This window comes from Pelecanus crispus, chromosome W (genome assembly GCF_030463565.1).
Source record: "Pelecanus crispus isolate bPelCri1 chromosome W, bPelCri1.pri, whole genome shotgun sequence".
NCBI classification, from domain to species: Eukaryota; Metazoa; Chordata; class Aves; order Pelecaniformes; family Pelecanidae; genus Pelecanus; species Pelecanus crispus.
The window spans coordinates 16,007,097-16,033,536 of record NC_134675.1 but is presented as its reverse complement, the minus strand read 5'-3'; the positions used below and the strand labels follow the sequence as shown (position 1 = coordinate 16,033,536).

General features: G+C 58.9%; 1 protein-coding gene and 1 long non-coding RNA gene across 2 annotated transcripts in view; both read left to right on the top strand.

The window, feature by feature from the left end:
- Nucleotides 1-26,440, top strand: part of LOC142596540 (uncharacterized) — a 240,391-nt gene that overhangs the window by 76,505 nt on the left and 137,446 nt on the right. The window lies entirely within an intron of this gene.
- On the top strand, nt 252-20,938 carry LOC142596554 (AT-rich interactive domain-containing protein 3A-like). The gene is made up of 8 exons (XM_075725739.1): nt 252-290; nt 1,053-1,376; nt 14,628-14,700; nt 18,616-18,799; nt 19,023-19,267; nt 19,572-19,841; nt 20,013-20,102; nt 20,796-20,938. The coding sequence occupies exons 1-8, from the start codon at nt 252-254 to the stop codon at nt 20,936-20,938; spliced, it is 1,368 nt and encodes a 455-aa protein (XP_075581854.1).

The window sequence follows — 26,440 nt, the reverse complement described above, 5'->3', positions numbered from 1 at the left end:
TGCTGCCTGCCTGCCACTTGTTGCAAAAAAAAAAAAAGGGGAGAAGAAAGAGAGAGAGGGAGAGAGAGAGAGAAGAAAAAGAAAGGAAGAAAGAGAGAGAGAAAAATCCCACCCACCCTCATTTGCTGCGGAATAAAAGAAGTATCGGCGGGCGCGGCGCCATGTGAGCGGCGGGCCGGGACCGGGCGAAACAGCCGGCCGTGCCCCCCGGGACGGCGGGACGAGCCCGGGCGGCGCTCGGAGCCGGCGGCATGGTGGAAAACCCCAGGCTGGCGGCCAAACCCGCTCTGGTGAGGGCCGGCGCGGCCGCACCGCGACGGGACGGAGCGGAGGGGCCCCGGTAGCGCGGGGGTGCACGGTGGGAGCGGGGTGGGGGCACTCCCGGTCGGACAGGGTAGGACAGGGAGCGGGATGGGGGTCCCCGGTGGAAACGGGAGGGAGGTCCCGGGAGGACCGGGCCGGGGTCCCCGGCGGGGCCAGGGCGGGGGGGCGGTCAGTAGGAGACGGTCCCCAGTGGGACCAAGGAGGGCGGTCCCCGGTAAGACGCGGTCCCCAGTGGGAGCGGGGCGGGGGGTCCCAGCAGGACACGGTCCCCATGGGACCGAGGAGGGGGGCTCTCCGCAAGACAGGGACGGGTGTCCCGGGTCGGACCCGTCCCCGGTGGGAGCGGGGCGGGGGGTCCCAGCAGGACACGGTCCCCATGGGACCGAGGAGGGGGGCTCTCCGCAAGACAGGGACGGGTGTCCCGGGTCGGACCCGTCCCCGGTGGGAGCGGGGAGGGCGTCCCCCCAGAGGAGTGGGGATGAGGTCCCGGAGGGCCGGGTCCCCGGTAGGGCAGAGTGCCGGGTGGGAGCGGGGAGGGTGCCGGATGATCCCGGCGGGGGAGGCAGCCCCTCCGGCAGCGGGTGCCGCGCCCGGTGCGGCGGCGGCTCCGCGGCCAACTTTTGGGCAGAACCCCGGGAGGGGAGAACGGGTGGGCTGGGGTGTGCTTCCTCCCCTCCCTCCTCCTCCTCCGGCGGCGGCGGCGCTGAGGCCGTGCCCTGTGCCCGCAGCCGGCCGCCCCGCCGCGGGGGCCGGGGGCGGCGGGGGGCCTGCGCTTGGCGGCGGTGATGGAGAGCCTGCAGCGGCAGCAGGCGGCTCGCCTGGCCCGCGGCCCCGACGGCTCTCCCCGATGGTCCCCGGCCGAGCCCGGCCCCGGCCCCGGGCCGCCGCCTCCCGCCTCCCGCCGCCGCTCGGCCCCCGGCCCGCGCCCGCCGCCCGCCGCCGCGGAGGAGGAGGAGGAAGAGGAGGAGGAGGAGGAGGAGGAAGAAGGGGATCCCCGCGACCCACCTCTCCCCCCGCACCACGAGTGGACCTACGAGGAGCAGTTCAAACAGGTAGGAGGCATCTGCTGCCCCAGCACCAGCACCGGCTGCCCCAGGTGGGCAGCCCCGGTGTACCTCCATGGCCCCCAAACTCGGGGTCCAGCCCTCCCCAAACAGACACGGCTTATGCCCCTCACTGCCCCCAAACCCCTTCTGTGACCCACCCTAAATGGGCAACCCCACTGCCCCAAGACCCATCCCAGTCCCGCCCTAAGCAGACATTCCCGGTACCTCCATTACCCCCAGACATCATCTCCATGCCACCCTAAATGGGACCCCCCCCATTCCCAAACCACATCCCAGGCAAGCACAGTCAGTGCACCCTAGCCAGCACCCCTGTCCCAGAGCTCCATCCTGCCTCAAATGGGTACCCCCTGAACGCTCCTCACTGCCAACAGGCATCTTTGCATGCTTCCCATCTCCCTGCCACCAAGCCCCATCCCACCCCTGCCTCGTGTCCCCCATCTTCCCGGTGTTCCCTATGCCTGTCCCCAGGCCCTGCAGCATGATGGGGTGCCCAGTGTCCAGGCACCTCTCCATGCCCACCCTGACCCGTGCAGGCTCCATCCCCAGTGCTTTCCGTGATGGGTAAAATGGGGTGACCCCTGTCCACAGAGGTTTTGCGGAGATGGACAAGGGTGAAGGCTCTGGTGCATGGTCACCCCAAGGAGCCGGTGGGCTGCGGAGCCAAGCTCCCCTGTGTGTCTGCAAGGGCTGGGGTGTATTAGGGCTGGTCTATGCCGCTCATTGATTTCCTACATTGGCTAGAGGGAGCAGCATGTCAACCCCATCACCTCACTCCCGATGGGCATAGGGGGCCCCATGTGCCATGGAGATCTGGTGGGGGGACAGGGCTCCCGGGGCTCATATATAGGGTGGAGGAAAGGCCTCTGCATATTTAATAATGTGCCTCCGTGTGTGAATCCCGTCCCTGCTGGGTTGTGGAAGCCCTGGTTTGCACACGGCTGCTCTGTGCATGAGTGTGAGTGTGGCTTGCACAGCACCAGGTCGGGTTTGCACTCCCCATGTGCTTGGCTTCATCATGGGGGGAGAGAGGGGTGACGCTGGTGGCAGGGTCAGGGAGGATGTGGCAAAGGGATGGAGCAGGCGGTTGGTCCTCTGTGCAGCTGGTGTGTAGCTTTTTAGGATGGCACTGCTCAGGGGACAGCGGGACTCATCCACAGTGGCTCTGGCAGGAGGGGATGGGGACAGCAGCAAGGACCCGACTTTCCCGTGCTGCGGGGCCACGACGCTGCCCTTTCTGTTTGGAGATTGCCCTTTCTGGTTGTTCAGAAAGGCCAGAGCTCATCTCCCTGGGTGGAGGTGGCAGGTATGGGTGCAGGCAGAGTGCAGGCAGCGTGTGCCCCATGGCCGTGCCCGGGGAGGCTGCCAGCACCAGATGCTGCCTCGAAAGCAACCCCGGGAGGGCTGGTGTGGGTGAGCTGCATAGGCCGAATAGCTTTTTGGGGAAGTGTTATGTTACACCCTGCTGCACAAAAAAAAGGCTGACTGTCTGGTTCCCGGGGTCAGCCGGGAGGTGGGAAGTGGCTCCTCCCTCCCGGGCCTGGGAAGGCTTTATGGAGAGAAAGCCTCATACTTCAGCCTTGTGCCCTGCCCCTGGCTGGGGCTGCCCGCACCCCCCCGTGCAGGGCAGGAGCGAAGCCGGCAATGCAGTGTGAATACCGGGGAGATGGATCGCAGGGGAGGTCGGGGGGATAAATCCTGCTGTAGCTTCCCAGGGTGAGAGCTGGCTCCTTGCTTGCTTGCTCTCTTTTTTCTCCAACCCTGATTGGAAAGGTCCCTGCTCCAGAGACACCCACACGTGGGTTTCCCACCAGGTGGCATGTCCCAGTCAGCCCAGGGGACAGCAGGATGTTCCTTTTGTTCAGTGTCCCCTGGGTGCACAGGGACAAGGGGACTGATTGCCTCTGGGTGGCTTTACGGGATGGGACTGGGAGAGCAGAAAGGAGTTACCGGGACCAGCCCTGTCCTGCCTTTGCATGGTGCTGCTCTGTATGGGGTGACAGTTTGGAGCAGGCTGCAGTGCTGGCTTGCCTTGGGGTCTGCAGGGTGGCTGTCACTCCTGTCCCTCCCCTGTGATCATCTGGGAGGGGACATACCCCTGCCTGGGAGGGACATGTGTGTCTCCCGGTCCTTCCCCAGGCTGCAGAGCCATGCCTCGCCCAGCCTGGGGAACAGCTTCTCCGCTCTCGGCAGGGGCTGAGCGGGGAGGGTGGCCATGCTCCGGCTTTCAGAGGTTTTCCCAGCGGCTGGACTGTGATTCTGTGGGGCACAGAGGGCGGCGTGTGCCTGCTCGCAAGCTGCCAGGGCACCAACAGCATGGGCATAGGGGTCCTGGAGCCAGGGAGAGACCCTGCAGCAGCCGGGGCTGTGTCTCCCACTGGGACCCCCTGCTCAAAGCTTTCATATCCCAACATGGCACCACTGGCGTAACCTGGGACAGGTCTCAGGGTCTGTCCTTGCTGTCATCCTCCTGGGTGGGGGGGGACGACAGCTAAGTGAACTAGGATCCCTAAATCCTGGCTGGTTTGCGGAAGGTGGGCAGGGAGCCACTTCCCCAGCTCTCTGCCAGCAAGGAGGGGGCCCTGATGGGTATGGGGTGGGAGGTGGGTGCAGGACCAGCTGTGGGGGGTTTTCCACGCAGTGCGGTGGTGCTAAAAATGGGAGCAGAGGGATGAGGTCACAGTGGAGAAACCCATCGAGGGTTAATAGGCAAACGTTGCTTCACCCAGGGGAGCATTTTGGGGAAATACCCAATGTGTTTGCTCTGGTTTTTTTGCTCTGGTTTTATGTTTCCCGAGGCACCGGTTTGGGGAGGCTGGCGGGACCTTTGCTCTGATCTGGGAGGGCTGCTCTGATGTTACGGGGTTGTGAGACCCCCTCAACCCCTGCCTCTTGCATCAGTCCCCGGTACCAGTCTATGTACACTTGATAAGGACACATGGGTAGAGACCTGGGCAAAGGTCCGGGAGGTCTCCCGCACCCAGTGCCACGAGGGAGCTCTGGTCCTGGGACAGGGGGCACTGAGCGGGGTCTGACCATGCGCTACCCACAAGGCCCCCTTCCCTGGGGAACAGGGATGCCACCAAGCTGCGATGCTGCAGTGCTGCATCACGTGTTTGACTTGGAGGGCACCGGGAAGAGCCTGGCATTGTCAGGAGCCAGCTCAGCCCCATGAATTCAGCTTTCGCCCCCGGGGAGCCATGCACGCACGTGGGGATGGGCACCCTGGTTTCCTCCAAGTGATGGAAGAGCAGCACCAGGATACGGGGCTTCCCTCTCCATCCCCTGGCTCTTCCTGGAGGTGGCACTGAGGGAAGGCCCCAGGCAGGAGGGACTCAAAACACCTGGATTTTGTGCCCAGCCCTCCAGCAGCGGAGTGTTTGCTGGCAGGAGGATGCCCTTCCTGCCAAGGCCCTGCCAGCGTGTTCAGACTCATCTGGTTGCAGAGTTGGGGGGGAACAGGACTCCCCTGGAGCTCCTTCTTCCGTGCCCAGGAGCAGCTGGGGGGGGGTCAGCCCCAGCTGGCCCTTTGGAGACTCTCAGGTGTCTGGTAGCCTCAGCGGTTAATTTGGGGATGGCTGGCTTTGCCAGCAGCTGTTTGCCATCGTCCTCAGCCATCCTTGGTGTGGCCATTCCTCTTCCCACTGTGGCACTGCTCCTGCCTCGTCTGTCCCCACTGCCAGCAGTCGCCTCTTGCACCCACCCGCCCTTTCCATGCATTTATGGGGGAGCTCACCGGCTGTGAACAGATGTGCTGGTGTCTCGAAGCCTGGAGGAAAGTGTTCTGAGATGGTTGCAGCTCTCCCCGCCACAGACGTCCCACTCCATTGGTTCCCCTCGCCATGCCTCAGGGTCATCCCAAAGTGGGGTAGCGGGGCTGTGCGGCGCTAGCCCTCCTGCCTTCATCCCCATTGTTTTCTCCTGGGGGGACAGAGGCAGCTCAGCCAGGGGGACCCTGGGGGAGGGAGGTGGTCTCCCTGCCCTAGCGTCTCACCTCCAGTGCATCTTTAACCCAGGTGCAGGAACAACAACTCCAGGGCTCCTGGGGCTAAATTAGAGGGTTACACCGCAGTGGGGGGGAGGACACAGATGGACATGGTGGTTGTTCCTGGCCACAGCTGCCTGGAGGATTCTTGCTGGCAATCCTGTGGGCAGAGCTCTGACCCAGGGCTGGGACCACCTGCAGTGGGGAGGCAGTGGCAGCAAGGGTCAATGCGCTAATCCCCGGCGGCAGCAGCTCTGGAAGCTCCGGCAGCCCAGCAGGAGTGCAGGGTCACAGGGCAGGCTGCTGGGGTATGGCTGGGGGTGCGTATGGATGGGGTATGGGAGTGCACACGGGGATGTTCTGGGCAGGTGTGTGTGTGTGCATATGGACCGACATGAGTGTATGGATCCATATAAATGCCCATATAAGTGTAGGGGTGTGCCTGTGTGTGAACCTGTGTGAGTGCTGATGCATGTGTGGACCCATATGAGTGCTCACATATGTAGGGATTCCTGGGAGACCCTGTGTGTGTGTATGGATCCATATAAGTGCCCAAGTGTGTATGAACCCATGTGAGTGCTTGTGTGCGTATATGGACCTATATGAGTGCCCACGTGTGTATGGACCCATATGTGTGTGCCCCTGAGTGTAGAGGTATGTATGGGCTCATGTGTCTGCCCACATTCATATGCTGTGCCCATGCATGTCTGAACACACCTGTGTATGTATAGGGATACGTGTAGTGTCCCAGTGTGTATGGGCACTCCTGCGTGTGCATGGACCAGTGTCTCCACGTATGGAGCCATATAGACCCATGGGTGTTTGGGGGCTGAGCCCCCCTCCACAACCACCCCTGCACCCCTTGCCCCTAGCCAAGGTGCCGAGCAGTCCTGGTGGGTGCCAGCCCCCTGCCCCCCCTGCTGCCCCCCAGGGCCCTTCCCAGCCCCACTGTGGTCTGGGGAATGCTGAGAGCTTTGGCGGCCGCTGCGACACCATCTCCCAACTGGGGGGTCCCGAGGGCTTGGGATTGGTGTCTCTAATCAAGGGTGTGAGAATAAAGGTGACATGGACAGGAGAGGAGCACTGGTAGAAGCCCCTATCCCGTGGCTGCCCCTGAATCAGATGTGTGTGAGTGGGTTGGGGAGGATGCACCCCCTTGCTGGCTTGGGCCTCCACTAATCCACTAATTGGGTTAATAATGGTGGTAAATCCCCTGTGCCGGCACAGGGAGGTGGGATCTGGCCCCACCAGGGTGCCCATGGGTGTTTGCAGCTGCGTGGGGGTGTGAGAACAAGCTCAGGTGTGTGTGGGGGTCAATGTGCATAGGGGACAGCATGTATAGGGGATGCGTGAGCGTGCACAGGGTGTGCGTGCACACAGGGGGAATGCATAGGGGATGTGTGAGTGTGCACGGGTGGGGTGTGTGCACAAGGGGAACATGTAGGGGATGGGTGAGCATGCACAGCAGGTGAGTATGTGTGCACAGGGAAAGTGTAAAGGGGATGGGTGAGTGTGCACAGGGAGTGAGTTTGTGTGAGTGTGTGCACAGGGAGAGTGTATAGGAGATGCATGAGCATGCACAGGGGGCTGCGTGTGCAGAGGGAGAGCCATGTATAGGGGCTGCATGAGCGTGCATGGGGGGTGTTTGCCCAAGGAGAGCATGTCTGGGGGTGAGCGTGCACAGGGAGAGTGTGCACACGATGTGTGCATGTGCAGAGCAAGCTGGGGGCTGTGTGAGTGTGCGGGTGGGGGTGTGCTGGGTGTGTGAGCGTGCACAAGGCGAGCGTGCTGGGCACCATACATGGGGGCTGTGGGGACCTGTCCCCTGGGGCGCAGGGCACCCACTGGGGATGCCCATGTTGGCAGGGCCATGTTCCCCCGCTGTGGGCTGCAGCTTGGAGCTGCTCTGTCCTGGATCCATTGCCCACATCCCATGTCTGATGGTGGGGTGGGAGCGAGCACCAGCCCCAGATGCCCCTTCTGCTCAGGTGCACAGCTCTTCCAGTGGTGGGGGCTGGGATCGCCGCCACGGGGGAGACCACCAGCCCTTCCTCCCCCATTGTCACTTCAAAGTGGCTGGAGGAAGAGGATGGGGCTGGAGGTGCACAGGGGGGTCGCCAAGCACCCAACGCACATTCCAGACATGCGCACAGCCCCCCCCCCCAGGTGTGCACCCCCATACTCACCCAGCCCTGTAGTGGGTGTGTGCATGTGCAAATCCTTGTGTGTGCAAGTACATGCCCTGTGTGCACACTTATGCACGTATAGCAGGTGTGTGCATGCATGTCCCTTGGGGGACACCTGGGGTGATGCCAGTGCTGGAGGGGGGTCCCCTAGCTCCAGTCACCCTGGGAGGGATGAAGGGGAAGACGGCGGAATGGCAAGCGCCAGTGGGTCAGGGAGTTTAACCCGAATAAATCCCCTCATTGACTCCCTGCCTATTCAACCATGACCAAGTAACAAGGGGCTGAGCATGGGGGACACGTGCTTGCTGGGAGCTGGGACCCACCCCCTGCACCACAGCCCCCAGATGGATGGATGTAGGATGGTAGGATGGGGCCACGGACGGTGCTTGTGATGGCACCATGCAGCATGTTTCCTCCTGATACATGGCTCCAACCCTTGGGCAAGCCATGCTGGCACCCCATGCCTCAGTTTCCCCTCCTGTGAAACAGGTTGAGGAGGAGTCTGGGGACCCTGCAAGCCCCCCCTTCACCCTGGGGCTGGGCTGCGGTCAGGGGGCTGCCACCCCAAGGCCAGCACTTCCAGCAAACAGTCCCTCACCTTGCGTGAAGACAGATTAACATTTGCAGCAGGCAGCTCTCCTGGGAGAGGGGGTTTTTAATGACCTGCCAGATCTGCCGCGTTATCAGCACTGATTAAACCTGCTGCTCTATAAAGCACCGTTAAATATTAAGCATGATGAAAGGTTCAGGGGGGTTAGCTGCAGCGCTGGGAGAGGACTCTGGCCGGGGGTGTCCGGCCGCACTGGTGGGGTGACCGCCGAGGCTGGGGATGCTGGGGTGAGTGAGACCCCCTGGTGCCCGTCAGGGCTGTGGGCTCAGGGGAGCAGTTCCCCCCTCCCGTGAGCTGGCAGCACCTTTGAATGCATCCAGCGTCCAGGCAAAGCCATCCTGTAACCATTAACTTATTAATGGCTGTTGGTAGAGGCGAGTGGTGGCTCACAAGGTCATGGGGTGGTTTGTGCCCGGCAGGGAGTGAGCTGCCCCCCAGCTCCGGGCATAGGGACAGGGGGGGAAATCCGTGAGCCCTCGGCTCCTTTGTGTGTGCCCCACAGTGGGGCTCTGGCTGTGGCTGTTCTTGGGGTCCCTGCACCCTGGGGTGCACAGGGCTGTGCATCCATTGGGAATGGCCAGTCCCTGTGGTTGCAAGCCTGTGGGGTAAACTGAGGCACCAACAGATTTCCCGTCCCCCCATCCCTTCAGGACACCGGGGGGGGACACCCCAGTGTCCGAGTGCCTGGCTGTGTACCATCTCCCTGGGGAAGGAGCCAGGGATCCCCAGTTTGGAGGTGGCAGTGATGCTCCAGAGGGGTGCAAGGACCCCAAAATAGCCCATCAGTGGTCAGCCACCTGTGGCGTGCAGCTGCACCCTGGGGGCCTGGGGGGGCATGGAGATGAACATCGCCCAAGCTCCCTGCGTGAACAGCAGCCAGATGGAAAAATTAGCAGCACGGCTAATCAATGTGGTGCATATTAAGCATCTTGGGGTTGGGGGGGCTGGTGTGCGAGGCAGGAGAGAGCTGAGCAGGGTCTGGGATCCGTATGGCTCATATTAAGTGGATTAAATCCTGGTTGCCAATCTGAGCCCTCACTGCCAGCAGGAGGTGGCAGCTGAGCGGGGGCTGCGGGGGGTCCCGCTGCGATCACTTCCCTTGGCAGCGGGGCTGGGGGGGGGCCATGGAGGGGTTCACCAGGGCAGGGCAGCCTGGAGATGCCTGGGGGGTGGCTTAGCACCTCACTGCATCCCTCCTCTGTTTGGAGGATCAGCCAGGCCATGGGGTGCCAGAGACCCCAGCTCCAGCCCTACAAGCCTCCTGGAGCTGGGAGAGGCGCCTCTCCTGGGTGAGTGAGAGGTGCTAACAATGTTATTTAATTGTGGTGAGGAGGCAGGGGAGGCACAAGGTCTATGCGTGTCCCTTTCATAAACCATGTTTGACCTGCTGACCTTTAACCTGCCTGACAAGCTCCTTTATCCCCATCCCTTAAGGAATAAAGACATCGCCATGGCAATGGGATGATGGGAGGGAGCAGGGTCCCCGGAGCAGCACCTGGGGTGGGGATGAGGACACCCTGCTCTGGCCCCGCACCAGCACCCAAGTGGCTGTGCCAGGTGGAGGCAGGGTGGCGCTGGGGGTGCCACAGCTTTTGGGGGGGCTGAGCCCTGTGGATGGGGTCCCCGAGGTCAGCAGAGTGGAGCTGCACCAGTGGGATATTGATTCCCGGGCTTGACAGTTTAATACTTCTGTTTATAGAGGAATATAGTTACATTGATGGCATTAAATGAGTTACTAATTATATCAGTGCAAACATGATTAAAAGGGTCCTTGCTCATAGGTCACCGCAAGCAGGAGCCACTGCTCTTGTTGCACAACTGCCCCCAGGCAAGGTCTGCCTGGCTGCTCCGAGGTGTGTGTGGGGGGGGATGCTCTGGGATGGTGTGTGCCCCTGCGGGGTGGGGGGGTGTCCATCTGGGGTGGGTGTGTGCCTGTCTGGGGTTGTGTGTTCCCATCTAGGGTTATGCATGCATGTCTGGCATTGTATGTGCCCTTCTGGGGTTGTGCATGCATGTATAGGGTTGTCTGTCTGTCTGGGGTTGTGCATGCCCATGTATGCATGCACATACAGGGTTGTGTATGCTTGTGCAGAGTTGTGTGCACCCATGAAAGCTTGTGCATGCTTACCTGGGGTTGTGCGTGCCCATAGGAAGCTGTGCATATCTGCACACCGATGTATGTGCCTGTCTCGGGATGTGTGCCTGTGGGGGGGGTGTGTGTGTGTGTGTGTGTGTGTGTACAAGGCTGTGCACACTCACGTGGAGTTGTGTGTGCCCGTATAGGGCTGTGAGTGCCCATGCAGGGTTGTGCATGCTTGTGCAGAGTTGTGCATGCTTGTGCAGAGATGTGCATGCCCGTGCAAGCTTGTGTGTGCCCCTGGGGGGGTGTGTGTGTGTGCATTTACAGGGTGGCGCACGCTTGCGTGTTGTGCATGTCCATGAGGGGTTGTGCATACTCACATAGAATCATAGAATAGTTTGAGTTGGAAGGGACCTTTAAAGGTCATCTAGTCCAACCCCTCTGCAATGAGCAGGGACATCTTCAACTAGGTCAGGTTGCTCAGAGCCCCATCCAAACTGACCTTGAATGTTTCCAGGGATGGGGCATCTACCACCTCTCTGGGCAACCCGTTCCAGTGTTTCACCACCCTCATCGTAAAAAAATTCTTCCTTATATCTAGTCTGAATCTACCCTTTTTTAGTTTAAAACCATTACCCCTTGTCCTATCGCAGCAGGCCCTACTGAAAAGTCTGTCCCCATCTTTCTTATAAGCCCCCTTTAAGTACTGGAAGATCACAATAAGGTCTCCTCACAGCCTTCTCTTCTCCAGGCTGAACAACCCCAACTCTCTCAGCCTGTCCTCATAGGAGAGGTGTTCCAACCCTCTGATCATTTGATCATTTTTGTGGCCCTCCTCTGGACCCACTCCAACAGGTCCATGTCTCTCCTGTACTGAGGACCCCAGAGCTGGATGGGGGTCTCACCAGCATGGAGTAGAGGGGCAGAATCACCTCCCTCGACCTGCTGGCCATGCTTCTTTTGATGCAGCCCAGGATACAGTTGGCTTTCTGGGCTGTGAGCATACATTGCTGGCTTATGTTCAGCTTTTCATCCACCAGCACCCCCAAGTCCTTCTCCGCAGGGCTGCTCTCAATCCCTTCATCCCCCAGCCTGTATTGATATTGGGGGTTGCCCTGTCCCAGATGCAGGACCTTGCACTTGGCCTTGTTGAACCTCATGAGGTTCACATGGGCCCACTTCTCGAGCCTGTCCAGGTCCCTCCAAATGGCATCCTGTCCCTTAAGCATCAACCGCACCACTCAGCTTGGTGTCATCTGCAAACTTGCTGAGGGTGCACTTGATCCCACCATCTATGTCATTGATGAAGATATTAAACAGTACTGGCCCCAATACAGACCCCTGAGGGACACCACTCGTCACTGATCTCCATCCGGACATGGAGCCGTTGTCTCATCACATCCGGTTGTGTGTACTCACACAAGGTTGTGCACACTCATGTGGGGTTGTGTGTCCCCAAGTGAGGGAGGAAGGGACTGCGGTGCCCACCCTGCAGGAGGAGGAGGAGGGTGAGTGGCAGGGCCAGGAGCCCTGGGTAGGGGATGGAGCTGGCTCCTTCCTCAGGGCTGGGGGTGTCTGGGGGTCCCTCCATGCCTGGAGGCTGTGGCAGACCACCACCCATGCCACCCCTGTGAAGCTGTGACACCTGGATCCCATAGCCAGCATTTGCTGGGACCCAGCCCACCCCCCATCAGCAAGAATCCCCTAAACCCACCTCCTCTCCAGCCTGAGCATCCCCAAATCTCATTGGACGCCTGGTGCATCCCCAGTGCACCCGAGGGCCCTGCCAGCATGTCCCCTGTTACTCAGCTCCACTCTTGTCTCCGACCTTTGCTCCCCATTTGATGTAATGTGTTTTTGCATCTTGGTGCCCCACAGATAAAAGGTTAGAGGTTAATAAATGGTGGAAAAATAGATCCTGGCGCTTGGAGGTCACAGCTGTTTTGGGGGCTGGAGGCAGTGGTGGCATGCGCCGGGTGGGATCCTGCCTGCCTTGGTGGGAGCAGAAATGTGAGCAGCACCTGGGGGCCTGGCGGAGGTGTGGGTGCTGCTGAGCTCAGGGTGCAGGAGCCCACCCGCTGGGTTGGCCCCCCAGGAAGGTGGTGGCTTCACCCTGCTGTGGGATGGGCAGCAGTTGCCAGTTTTGGGGGGGTTTGATCCTGCTTTCCCAAGCCAAGAGATTGTACAGGGATGGAAATGGCTTGGCACGGAGCAGTGGGGTTGGGAGTCCTGCTGCAGGCAGGGACAGACAGGGAAACACAGGCAAAGCCTGGCTCATACAGCCTTCCCGTGGCAGAAATCAAAGCAGCCCCCCCCCCCCCCCCCCCCCCCCGAGCTCTGCTCTGAGCCTGACCTAGTTACCATAATCGATGGCTTGAGGAACTCCTGGGAAAGGGCAGGCAATGGGGAGGGGGTGCAGAGCGGGGCAGGGAGCACCACGGTGGAGGAGAGGGATAGGGCACTGGCACCCAGGGGTCAGGGCACCCCAAGAGCACCCTGCTGCAAGGAGGGGATGGGTAGGTGGCATCTGCAGGGAGAAGAAGAGACAGGGAGCACCATGGAGCAGCTTGGAGCTGGGCAGTCAGCACCCATGGGTGTGGTGGGAGACAGGCCAGTAGCACCCGTGGACTAGGTTAGGGACAGGCAGTTAGCACTTGTGTTAGATGAGGGACCTACAGCTGGCATCCATGGGTTAAATGAGGGACTGTGTTAGATGTGTCTGTCCAGTGATAGGACACACCATGGGGTGTCTGTCAGAGCATCCCTGTGTGTCCCCATGCCCCCCCATCCCCATATCCCCATGCCCCCACAGCCTGACACATCCCCACAGCCCAGCTCCCTGTATCTGCCAGGTGAAGGATATGCTGTGTGGAGCATCCTTTCAATTGGTTTTTAACGGCCTTTCCCAGCACAGTTGTTTTTAAACGACTCTATTTTGTGCCTGACTTTGTTTTCCAGCTTGCATGTCTTTGTATATGTTTTGGAAATCCATTCTAGACTGCTGAGTTTTGTTTCTTTTCAATGGCTTTAAATTCTTGCCAGGCTGGCTGGGATGAATTGGTGTTTATAGCGCCTTCGATTGGTGCTAATTTTTCCTTCATATGCTCTGACTTTTACTGCTGGGCCATCGATCTTGCAGGCTCCAATTTGTCATGATCACCCAGGCGCTGTGCTGGAAACAGACAAGCCCCGGCTTTAGCACAGAGCTGGCACTTTGTGTCCCTGGTGTAGGGGCTGTGCTCACCTCCTTGGTGCCATATCTCAGCTCAGCTTTGGGGGTTGTGTCCGTGTGTCCGGAGCTGCATCCAACACACATAAGTATCCACATAGCCATACGTGTGCATCTGTGCAACCATGTGCATGCTCACTGCCTTGCACACGTGTTTGGTGCATCCACAGACTTGCTGGGACATACATGCACCAGCGTCTGCATGCACAGCGCTGCACATGTGGTTTTGTGCTCATGCACTTGCACACAGTGCACGCACATCTGGCTTTGCACACACGCACCTGTATCTTGCCGCAGGAAGTCCTTGTGCCTTGCAGGGATGTGTCGCTGCCGTGCTCACACCCTGGTCCCCGTGCGCAGCCGAGGAAGATGGATTTGGGGTCCCCATGCCTGGCCAAGGGAGGAGGATCTGGCAGTGTGCCCCTTTGTGGAGGTGCCTTGAGCTGTCCCTGGCCATCAATTAGGCCCCATCTCATGGTGACACGACTCAGGCTGTGCTTATCAGGTTGTCAATAGCCCTGTCACCCTGGTCACATGGGGCAGCCCCAGCACATGCTGGCACCCAGCACTGTGGCCTTGCCAGCTCGCCCTGCCCTGGGATGGGACCAGCATCTCACCCACATGGGTGGATGCGCATCCCTGTGAATGAGGATGCTGAGCCCATGCTGGGACCTGGTGAACACCGGCACTGGGCAGTGCCAGGAGGCTGCTGAGCCAGAGCAGGGCTGAGCATCCTGGTCCTGGGGACCTACCCAGGGGCCCGGGATTTGCTGCTGCTCCGTCTACATTGGCATCATCTTCCTGGCTGAAATGCCATCATCCCTTCACCTAGCAAGGTGAGGGGCAGGGAAACTGAGGCACAGATGCAGCATTTCTGCAGCAAGGCTGCAAAACAGTCAGTGGTGCGTGGGCAGCTCACGCCAACCCCCGGGCACAGGGAGAGCCCAGCGCTGCCAGCACAGAAGGTGCACTGGGGGGTCCCATCCATGGCGCAGAGAGAACCTCTCATTGCTGGCTGAGTGGGCAGGTGAGGCCAGGGGTGATGCTGGGTCCTGGCACAGGCAGGGGCCCTGATCCTGGCATTGACCCCCTCTGCCTTGCGTGTCCACATGTGCCGGCAGCGCTAACCCCTCTCTCCCCCACCCCCAGCTCTACGAACTGGATGAGGACCCGAAACGCAAGGAGTTCCTGGATGACCTCTTCGGCTTCATGCAGAAGAGAGGTAAAGGTGGGTGGCTGGGGTGGGCGCCACTGGCACCCTTGCCCCGGCTGCCTGGGGGGGCTGACAGTGGGGCCACTTGGGCACCGAGCTGCTGCAGGTCTCTGTGAGCCCCCAGGCAGGTCCTGCAGGGCCTCCCCCCTCCATGCCCTTATGGGTGCCTTCAAATGCGCACACCACATCCCACACACACGTGCATGCCTTGGTCAGCATGCACGCACACACTCACATACACAAATTCACACCCTGCAGATTTGCCCCTGTTGCCCCAGGCGGACCCCCCCACGGGGTGCCTGCTGGCTGGAGGGGCTCCCCTGGGTCCCCCAAGATGGGGCTGGTGGCGATGCCCATTGCCATGCCTGTTAGGGATGCCTGTTAGCGATGCCCATTAGTGATACCCAGCAGGGATGCCCACTAGCAATGCCTGGTGGGGATGTTTATTAGCATACCCCTTGGTGATGACTGTTAGCAAAACCTCTTTGTGATGCCTGTTAGCAGTACCCAGCAGGGATGCCATTAATGATGCCCATTAGCAGTGCCCATTCGAAGGGCCTTTTAGTGATGCCTGGTGGGGATGCCCTTAGCAGTGCCCATTAGCGATGCCTGTTAGTACTGCCCATTAGCAGTGCCTGGTGGGGATGCCCATTAGAGGATCCTCTTAGCAATGCCCTTGATGCTGCAGGAGTGGGGTCAGCAATCCAGGCAGTGCCAGGCACCCAGGAGTTAAGGGCCTGCCAGCCAGCCCGGCCACATTGGAAATCTTTGCTATTGGCATGGGGGGCCATGCCAGCTCCCAGGGACTCAATAAATGCTTTAACATTGGCCCTCCCTGGCCGGGCTTGTGACAATTAAAAGTTGCCAAGCACGGGTGTGTGGCTGGCCATATTAATTAGAGCCTTTTGCTGGTGTGTGGATTAATGAACACACCACTGGATAGCCAGTAAACCCTAGGCAGAGGTTAATGCCGAGCTAATTAACATGAGAAGGCTGGGGGGGGGGGGGTGCGGGAGCAGCAGGGCTGGCTGTGTGTGAGGCGAGGGTGGGCAGAAAGGGGCAGTTGCCCCCAAGCCATGCCCGTGGGAAGGGTGGTGAGGGTGCCCACCCACCTGCAGGGCAGCAGTGACCAGCTTTCGGGTTGGGTTGAGACCCCACAAACTCGTGTGGCCTGAGGCTGTGCCACAGGGGGCTAGTGTGGCCGTGGGGCTCATGCTGGAGCCTGGCCCCAGCGAGGGGCTGTGGGGCAGGCTGGGGGGAACAGGCAGGAGCATCCGTGCTGCCTTGGCCCCACGCAGCATCCATCAGCTACAGGATTCATGGGCTTCTCTGCGGCTTCATTATCTCTCTCTCCAGAGCTAATTAACTCCCTCGCCGTAGGGGCTGGGGCTAATTAAGTAAGTGCCTGGTGGTGTGGGGGAGGAGGGAGGGTAGGCCGATGCTTCCCTGCAACACTGCTCGTCATCCCTCTGCATCTGGCTGTCATGCTCCTATTCTCTCCACCCCATGCCTTCCCCAGGGGAGGGCAGGCAGGTGTGCGTGTGCCTGTTGGAGGAGTGGGGGATTTTGGAGACGGGTAGCAAAGAGAAAGGGGACAGGGGGGCTGCAGGACAGGGACAGCATCCCGAGGGTCCTTGGGGTGGCAGGGGCCATTGGGAGCTGGCTGAAAAGCAGCACCCATGAGCCAGTGTGGGTGCTGCTGGGGCACCCAGGGGTGCATGGGCAGGGGGGCTGCGACCCCTGGGCTGTGTCCCCGGGGTGGCAGTGGGCCAGGGGGGATCGATGCCTCTGGGGTGAGCCCTAATGAAAGGGGCCACACACCCCCCCCCCCCCCCCCCGCTGTCTGTCAGGGCAGTTTTGGCACTGGCATTTGTCAGCAGGGTGGAAAATTAGTGGGGCTGAAAAATGGGTTGGGGACAGCCTCACGGGGGCAACATCGGGGGCTCCATGGCATGACTCTGGGACACCCAGCCCCAGTAGCACATAGGGGTGACTGCTGGAAGGGATCTGGGGGAGCAGGGATGAGATGGGGGTGATGCCATCGCCAGGACAGACACGGGGTGCAGGCAGTGGGGCACATCGTCCCCATGCCCTAACCTCCGTGGCACCCCCGAAAGTGGCGAGCTGGGACACAGGGGGACTATTTCTGTGTTTGCTTGCCGGGGGTCTGCAGGGCCCCCTCGCCCCCTCGCCAAGCCAAGCGCCCTGCTGAGAACAACATGGGGCCATTAATCAATCAAGGAGCTAATTGCAGCGCCACAATGGCCACAGCACCTCCCTGGGCTTTTGTGCCACTTGCCCTGGCCAGGGCTGGGGCCATCACTCTGCAGGGATGCAGACAGATCCCTTTGTCAGCAAGACGGGCACTGTCTGCCCGCTCCGCATGGCCTTGAGATTAATGGCAAGCCGCTTTCATTACCTGCCATGGCCTGGGAGGGGGGAAGAGAAAAGAAGTCTGTGGGCCATTGACTGGGGGCTGAGACCCTGCAAACTTGTCAGCAGCTGCAAGGATGATGGGAAACCCTCGAATCTGGCCCCCCCCGAGGTGATGGGGCCTGTGCCAGCAGCCCCTGGGCAGGGCTGGCAAGGGACTGCTGGCGGATATTGAGTCGATATCACTGCCTTTTTCCTAGGAGGATAAACTCCTCTCCCCCTTCCTGACTGGGTGAACACCACAGACGCACAAAAAAAAAAAAGAAATTAACTAAGTAAAGGAATAAAAAGAGCTCAATTTTCAGGCTTATGTGAAGAAGCCAAGCCTATTTGGGTCATAAATTAGGGCTTCTGGAGGACGGCGGTGAGTGATGGCTTTGAGGGGCGAAGCGCGGCCGTGACAGCCTCCCCCAGCCAAATGGATGGCTTTCTGATACTGCCTGTGCCCCGCCACCCTGCAAGAGGAATAAATACAGGATGGGATGGGACAGGACGGGATGGGATGGGATGCTCGTCCCTCCTCTGCCCTGCTGCAGCCCCCAGACACTGCCTGAACCATTGCCCCGAGGTGCCGTGGGGCAGAGCAGGGATATTTGGGGGTGTTGGTAAAGTGGGGAGGGGGTTGTAAAAGGACTGTGGGGAACATGCTGGTCCATGCTGGGCTCACAAAGCCCTGATGACCCCATGTTCCCTTGCCCCATGGCCTCAGTGTGGGGGGGTGATGCTGGGGGGCCAGGGGTACTGAGGGCACTTGAAGGGAATTTGGGGTCAGGTCTCTTGGGAGGAGGTGCCAAAGGCCTTTAAGAAGTCAGGGGGCTGCTGGGGGGATCTGTGGGGTGGGGAGTCTCTCTGGGGACTCATGGGGGGGGTCCCTCTCTATGGGGCACTGAGGGGGATTTTTAAGAGGGAGAACCTCTCCATGGGGAGGTTATAGGGTGAGTCCCTCCAGAAGGGTTATGGGAGGAGTCCCTCTTCAGAGAGGGTTATAGGGTGAGTCCCTCTATAAACTGTAGAGGGTGGTCTCTCTATGGAGCTCTGAAAGGGGGTAACAGAGAGAATCCTTCTAGGATGCTCTGAGAGATTTTGGGGGAAGATTCTCTATAGGGAACTCTAAGAGTTGGCGGGGAGACCCTCTCTAAGGGGCTCTGGAGGAGGCCGTTTGCCCAGCCTGCCGAGCTTCCACATCCCAGCTGAGAGCGTACCTGGTCTCCTGCCCCACCGATAGCTCCATCAATGGGAACCCTGTGCCAGCATTCTGGGGTCTGCCCTGCTCACAGGCACAGCGCCACTCTCTCAGGCACCCTGGGGTCCTGCCTGCACCCCCCACGTCCATGGATGCTCACCTGGGCATGGAGAGATGGGTCTCCCCTTGGGGGGGCAGCCAGTATCTGCAGTGGCATTGGGAACAAGGTGGAGGCCGTGTCCCTGGGGAGCGAGGGTCCCCGTGGACTCACCCTGCACCCTTTTCTCTCTCCTGCGCATGGCTGGAAGGGACACCCGTGAACCGCATCCCCATCATGGCCAAGCAAGTGCTGGACCTGTACACGCTCTACCGGCTGGTGACAGACAAGGGTGGCCTGGTCGAAGTCATCAACAAGAAGATCTGGCGGGAGATCACCAAGGGCCTCAACCTACCTACCTCCATCACCAGTGCTGCCTTCACCCTCCGCACACAGTGAGAGCCTGGCAGTGGCAGCGGGTGGGGGGCACCCACCCTGGGGCACCTGCTAGCTCAGATGTCCCAGAGTCCCCACCAGGGTGCAGCATGGGGTGCCCCAAAGGGGGATGGAGGGCTCTGCCCCTTCCCAGATGCCATCCCCACCCCAGTCCTCGTTCAGCGTGGGGCTGGCTAGGAGGCACATGATGCTGAGTCTCATCCTGGCTCTCTCCCCATGCAGATACATGAAGTACCTGTACCCCTACGAATGTGAGAAGCAGGCACTCAGCTCTCCCAGAGAGCTCCAAGCCGCCATCGACAACAACCGGCGGGAGGGACGGAAGCAGACTTTCGGCACGGCACTCTTCAACTACTCACCGGCCAGCACCCCAACCCTGCTGGGCTCCCCCAAAATGCCTTTGCCGGCTCTCAGCATCTCCACGCACAGCTGTGGCCAGCTCGGCCAAGTGCATGCTGTTAAGAAAGGTGGGTGAGGACCATGGCTGACCCACAATGGGCATCTCTCCCAGGGATGAGCACCACTCTGGCAGCAGGGATGTTCCCCAGCTGCTCTTGCCCTTTTTGCTTGGGGAAAAAAGGAACAATTTTGTACATGTAGTCCCTCTCCGGGACTGAGAAAGCTTTATTTCTCCTAACTTTGGAGAAGGACCAAGCCCAGATGCTGGGGGTGGTGGCCCACCCTTGCTACTGGGATGGAGGTGGCACCGGCTGGGGATGGTGAGATGAGGTGGCAACAGGGGGACCCACTGAGCTCTCCCAGTTGTTGCAGAGGACAGCATGCTGGCAGCACCAGTGCCAGGGAGCATTGCTGTCCCGGTGGGACTGGCCAGCCACCACCTTGCAGCAGCCCAAGCAGCAGCCGCCTCACAGGCAGCGGTGCCAGAGCAGCTGCGGGAGAAGCTGGAGGCAAGGAAACCCCCAGAGAAGAAGGTGGCCCTGACGGTAGAGGAGCAGCAGCAGCTGGTGCAACATGCACTGCAACACAACCTCCTGGCGGTGGCCTCCCAGTTCCCCATGAACATCAAGATCTCCAACCGAGGTAGCAGGATGCAACTCCCCGGCTTGGGTCACCCCATCCCTTGGCACCCCAGGAGGGAGCTGCCACGGCCAGAGAGGAGCAGGGTTGCCCAGAGAGGCCAGGTCCCCGCTTCTCTCTCTTGGGCAGGTTCTTGTTTCTGTTTCTTTTAATGCTCATATTTCCTTTCCCCAGATGACAGACAGGAGACCTCATTGAACCTGTCCACCAATGGCATTAGCAGTATCAACATGTCAATAGAAATAAATGGAGTTGTCTACACAGGTAAATAGAAGAGCCACTTGGCCTGTGTAATTGCGGCCGGGAAATCCAATAACTTATAGCCACTGCCTGGCCAGCAAGTCCTTCCTTCAATCTGATGTCTTTACTATAAAATCCATTGTAATGAAGTGGCAGGGCCTGGGGAGAGGGAGCAGGTGAAAGGAGGGGGTTGGTGAGGTTGGAAATTGGCCCCCAGGAGGGCCAAAGTGTGGGATGGATGGGGTCATCCCTCTCCACAGTGTCCTGCAGGCAGAGCTTGAATTTGGGGTCACCCCGATGCTGGTGTGCCCAGAGGGTCTCTGGACGGGTGCAGGGGTTGGCTGGGTGCAGAGTGGGGCATTGGGAGCAGGGGAAGATGTTGGGGTGCTTTGCTGGAGCAGAGGCTCCTTCGGGGTGCTGGCATGCATCTACCTGGCTAAGCAGCTCACCCCGTGCCCCCCAGCTCCCTGCTTGCCTCGCTGAGACACCCCCAATTAAAATCAGTGGCTTTTCCTTCAGGATGTAAGTATTTAACAAGATGGAAAGGTCAGGGCTAATCAGCACGTGGGGCTGCCAGCCAAACGGCCCCAGGCCACCCCATGGGCTGCCCCACACGGGCTGGCGGAAGCACCGAGGGTGATGGGGAGGGCAGCCCGGGGGGCAGGACTGCATCCCCCAACCCTGGGTTTGCCCTAACCCCTTGCTTTTGCTCCTCAGGCATCCTCTTCGCCCGCCGGCCCCCAGCCTCCCCAGCACCCGGTAGAAGGAGCACCCAGAGCCACCCAAACCTTGTGCCTGCCCTGAACCCACTGCTCCCAGCCCCCTTGCACAGCCACACTCCCGCCAGCACCTCATCATAGGGGAGATGCCCCCCCCCCTCAAAAATAGCTGGGGGTCCCTGGGGGGCTGAGCCGTGGGACCCAGCTGGGCCACCAAGGCGGGATGGGGAACCCGAAGGTGCCTCTTGCTGCAATACTGAGCTGTGTCTGTGCAAGGCTGTGAGCACCACGTGGGCCCTTTTGTCCCTTACCCCCAGGCGTGGGGCCCCTTCCCCGCACACACCCTCCGACACACGCATGCTGCCCCAGGTGACTCCCCCATACAGCTCCTGCCTGCCCTGCTGCCTGGGGCACCCCCGGGCCCTGCATGCTGCATCCCCTACACACTGCAGCCCCTATATACACCTCGATGAACACACTGCATCCTCCACATTGCCACACTCTCAATGCACACATTGCATCTCTTACACACTGCCTCCCCTATACACATCTTTATGCACACCATGTTCCCTATACATGCTCTCGGTGCATATGCTGCATCCCCTATACACTGCATCCCCTATACATACCCCCAATGCACACACTGCATTCCCTATGGTGGGCAAGGTGCCCACATATACATCCCCTTGCACACCCTCAGTGCAAACACTGTGGCCCCTACACAGTGCAGCCCCTATAGACTGTAGTCCCTATACACTGCACCCCCTATACACTGCAGACCCCCCTACACAGCCCTTCTGTGCTGTCTGGGCTCACTGCCCCCGCACTGAGACACCCCTAGGGTCCTGGGTGCCCCCCAGCCACCCTGCACCTCAGCCCCCCCAGGTCCCCAGCTCAAGGGGGTCATCCTGAGAGGCAGATACTGGGGAAACTGGTGGGATTGGTGGGGATGAGATGTGACAGGTTATTAGGAGCTTATTGGGGTGGGGCTGGGGGTGGGGCTTAATGCCAAGGGGTGGGGTTTGTGCACTGGGAGAAGCTTGTTAGTGGGGGCAGGGCAGGGAGGCCCAGCAGTGTCCCCCACCACCAAAGACCACCCGGATGCCGGGGTCCCCAGCCAGGGGGCAGGGAGATGGAGGGCACCGTGCCAGGCACTCCAAACTACCTCACTGGAGCTGGGCGGGTGCCTCCCCCACCCACTCACACCCCTGGGTGCCAAAGCAGTCAAGCTCACCTCTACCTCAGCATGGGGGGCCAGGGCTCAAGTGCCACCGGGCTCCCCCTGGCACTCCTACTGCGGCCGCGTGACTCTGTGTATCTATTAAAGGAAATGAACTGCTGAACCAAACCAGTGTTGAGGGTGGTATGCGTGACATGGTGCTACCTGCCAAGCTCCACTGCTCAGACTGGGGACAGTTTGGGGGTGCAGGACACCCCCTCAGCCTGTGACACCCTGGAGTAGCAGCTATAGTACCTGAGGTATCACAGCCTGCCTCCACTTTGCCTCCAGCACAGGGTCACCCCAGTTTTTTTGGTGCTCTGGGGTGCAAACAGGTGCCCTGCACCCACCAAAACCCTCAAGCATGGGCTGGAGCAGATTGGGCACTAAATCCATCTGTGCCAGCCAGGCCGTGGGGCTGCTTGGCCCTACAAGCTGCCCAGCAGCAGCTCAGCCATGGGTGGGGGACCCCGTTAGGCGGCCTGTGCCAGGCATGGGGCAAGGGGCATGGCTGTAGGGCTGCTAAGACCATGGTCATGGGGCTGTGAGGTTGCACCAGGCAAGATGCAAGAGGTACTGGGTCAGCCTGGCACCCAGGCAGCACTCACAAAGGGCACTGATGACCCAGCTGGACCTGGAAAGGAGACACAGGCACATACATGGGTGCTCACAGGTGTGTATATAGGTGCACATGGACACATGCAAGCAGCTAAGTTGCCGCACATACACACAGACCACTTGTGCTCCCTCGCACAAACTCAATGGCATGCACTCATGCATGCACACTCACACTCGCACAAATGTGTGCGAGCACACACACACATGCTGTCACTCACACATGCACATGTACATAGGCACAGGGAGCTCCCATGGGGACAGATGCCCTCGCTAATGGCAACCATGAGGACAGCTCCCTGGCACCCAAGGGGACAGATCCTCCTGTTTCAGGGATCTCCCATGGGGACACCCCCCCAGCCCCCTGGGGACAGTCCCAGTCCCCCGAGGACAGCCCCAGCCCGGACCTCGGGACCCCTGGGCCCAGCTGGGCGGCGCGGGCGCTGTCCAGGGTGCTGCAGCTGGGTGCTGCCCGCCCCGGGACCCGTCCTCGGGGCAGAGACACAGGGGCCGTGCAGAGGAGCGGGGCCGCCCGCCCTAGAGCTGCCCCGGACCGGGTCCGGCCAGAGGGGCCCTGTAGGTGGGTATAAGGGTGACGGGGGTGTGTGAACGTGGGAGTGGGGGGTGTGTGTGTGACTGTGTGCATGAGTGTGTGTGTGTGTGCACACCAGGCTGCAGTGGGGTTCCCTGTGTGTGTGTGTGTGTATGTGTCCTGGTTTCAGCTGGGATAGAGTTAATTTTCTTCCTAGTAGCTGACATAGTGCAGTGTTTTGGGTTTAAGATGAGAAGAATGTTGATAACACACTGATGTTTTAGTTGTTGCTAAGTACTGCTTATGCTAGTCAAGGACTTTTCAGCTTCCCATGCTCTGCCAGGTGCACAAGAAGCTGGGAGGGGGCACAGCCAAGACAGCTGACCCAAACTGGCCATACTATATGACGTCATGCTCAGTATATAAGCTGGGGGGAGTTGGCCAGGGGGCAGCGATCGCTGCTCGGGGACTGGCTGGGTGTCGGTCAGCGGGTGGTGAGCAGTTGCACCACTTGTTTTTCCTGGGTTTTGTTTCTCTCTCTCTCTCTCGTTGTTAACCTTTTCATTACAATTATTATTATTATTATATTTCCATTATTAAACTGTTCTTATCTCAACCCATGACTTTTCTTACATTTGCCTTTCTGATTCTCTCCCCCATCCCACCAGGGGGGGAGGGTGAGTGAGCAGCTGTGTGGTGCTTAGTTGCCGACAGGGGCTAAAACACAACAGTCCTTTTTGGCGCCCAATGTGGGGCACGAAGGGTTTGAGATAATAACAGATTAACCAGAGCAATTTTATTGAGCAATAACAGTTGCGGGTCATGATATTGATTCATCTGTTCTTGATCTTAGTTCATCTGATCTGCACCATGCTCTTTTTTTTTGCTGTACATGTTAAAGATTGGTGTTGGCTTTTGCAGTTTGCTGTGCTCTGCAGTGATTAGTGATGCTTTGCCTGGGAGATTTGTTATTAAAACACTGACCTTGAGCTTAATCTGGTATCTGGGGTTTGTACTGAAGCCATTACTGTACTTCGGGTACCACCTCATGGAGAGAGTTAGCAATTATACCTCTTCCTCTGAGAGGTTTTTTATGGAGGAAGTACAGAATGGCACCTTCGCTACCTTCTTCTATGATGTTTCCTCCTTCATTACAGTAACTTTTCAGTATCTTGAACATCCTTGGATAGTTAGGATACTTCTATTGGTATTTCTTGGGAATATTGTTTCAGTTTTGTCTGAGATTAGTAAGCAATTTAGAGAATATCATCCAGAGATCTGCCCCAAGGCTGGATAGTTATGAGTGGCAGGGTGTGTGGGATAGCATGGCCTAGGACAGTGGGCACCTCCAGTGTTTTGGAACTTCACCCCTGAACAAGTGCAGAATCCTGAAAAATTAGTAGAATATTTGAAAAAAGTATGTTGTCACCCTGGCAACTCCAGAGAGACACAAATCATTGCAACATGCTGGGGACTGGCCCATGCCTACTGAGCCCTGTTCAACACTATTCAGTACCCTCAAGGGGAAGAGAAGGACTCTGGATCTAATGACAAAACAACAGGCACTGCGGCTACTCCAACCCGGGTGACAGGCACTGCTGCTTCTCCAACCCGCACGAGAGGCACTGCAACTACTCCAGGGAACCAACCCGTGCCGGTATCAGTCGCCCCTATACACAAAAAGAAATCTTGGAAGCGAAACTTAGCTCCTTTAGAAAAAGATGATGAAAAAGCAGGGCCATCATGAGAACAGGAGGAGGAAGAAATCATAAGCAAGATGGAAACAACCCAATGCCTATATCTGAGTGAGCTGCGAGATACGCAAAAAGATTTCAGTCGTCATCCAGGTGAGCACATTGTCGCCTGGCTGCTCCAATGCTGGGATAACGGGGCCAGTAGCCTGGAATTAGAGGGTAAGGAAGCCAAACAGCTGGGATCCCTTTCCAGGGAAGGGGGCATTGACAAAGTGATTGGAAAAAGGGACACAAGCCCTCAGCCTCTGGAGACGGCTCCTGTCAGGCATGAAGGAAAGGTATCCCTTCAAGGAAGATGTTAATATATCGCCCAGGCAAATGGACCACCACAGAGAAAGGTATCCAGTACCTGAGGGAATTAGGCATGCTGGAGGTGATTTATAGTGACCTGAACAATGAGCAGTTACCTAAAGATCCAGATGAAGCCAGGTGCACACGACCCATGTGGCAGAAGGTGGTAAAGAGCACACCAGCATCGTATGCCAACTTGTTGGCAATACTGACCTGGAAAGATGACGAGGCACCAACGGTGGATGAAGTGGCAAGCCGACTCCGGGAATACGAAGAAAGTATCTCTTTCTCCCTACGGGCCTGTGTCTTGGCTGTGGAAAAAGTGTCCCAGAAGGTCCAGCAACTCAAAGAGGATATGTGCTACTCCGCAGCAGTACGGACCAGTATCTCGGCTATTAGTTCCTCTGCTCAAGAGAGAGGATATAGTGGGTACACACCACGGGCCACCCTGTGGTTTTACCTGTGTGACCATGGAGAGGGTATTTCAAAGACCCAAAAGGGTACCGGTGGGCTTTTGGTGTAGCTGCCCTGGAGATGGAAGAAATTAAACTGCTGTCCACCTTGCCTGGTCACTGATCAGACAACAGGTTCAAATAGGAAACCCCAGTCGCCCAGGAATCATAGAATCATAGAATTATGGAATGCTTTGGGTTGGAAGGGATCTCTAAATGATCATCTAGCCCAATCCCCCTGCAGTGAGCAGGGACATCTTTAACTAGATCAGGTTGCTCAGGGCCCCGTCCAACCTGACCTTGAATGTTTCTAGGGATGGGGCCTCCACTACCTCTCTGGGCAACCTGTTCCAGGGCTTCACCACCCTCATCGTAAAAAAATTCTTCCTTATATCCACCCTAAATCTATTCTTCTTTAGTTTAAATCCATTATTCCTTGTTCTGTCACAACAGGCCTTGCTAAAAAGATTCTCCCCATCCTTCCTGTAGGCCCCCTTTAAGTACTGGAAGATCACAATAAGGTCTCCTCACAGCCTTCTCTTCTCCAGGCTGAACAACCCCAACTCTCTCAGCCTGTCCTCATAGGAGAGGTGTTCCAACCCTCTGATCATTTGATCATTTTTGTGGCCCTCCTCTGGACCCACTCCAACAGGTCCATGTCTCTCCTGTACTGAGGACCCCAGAGATGGATGGGGGTCTCACCAGCATGGAGTAGAGGGGCAGAATCACCTCCCTCGACCTGCTGGCCATGCTTCTTTTGATGCAGCCCAGGATACAGTT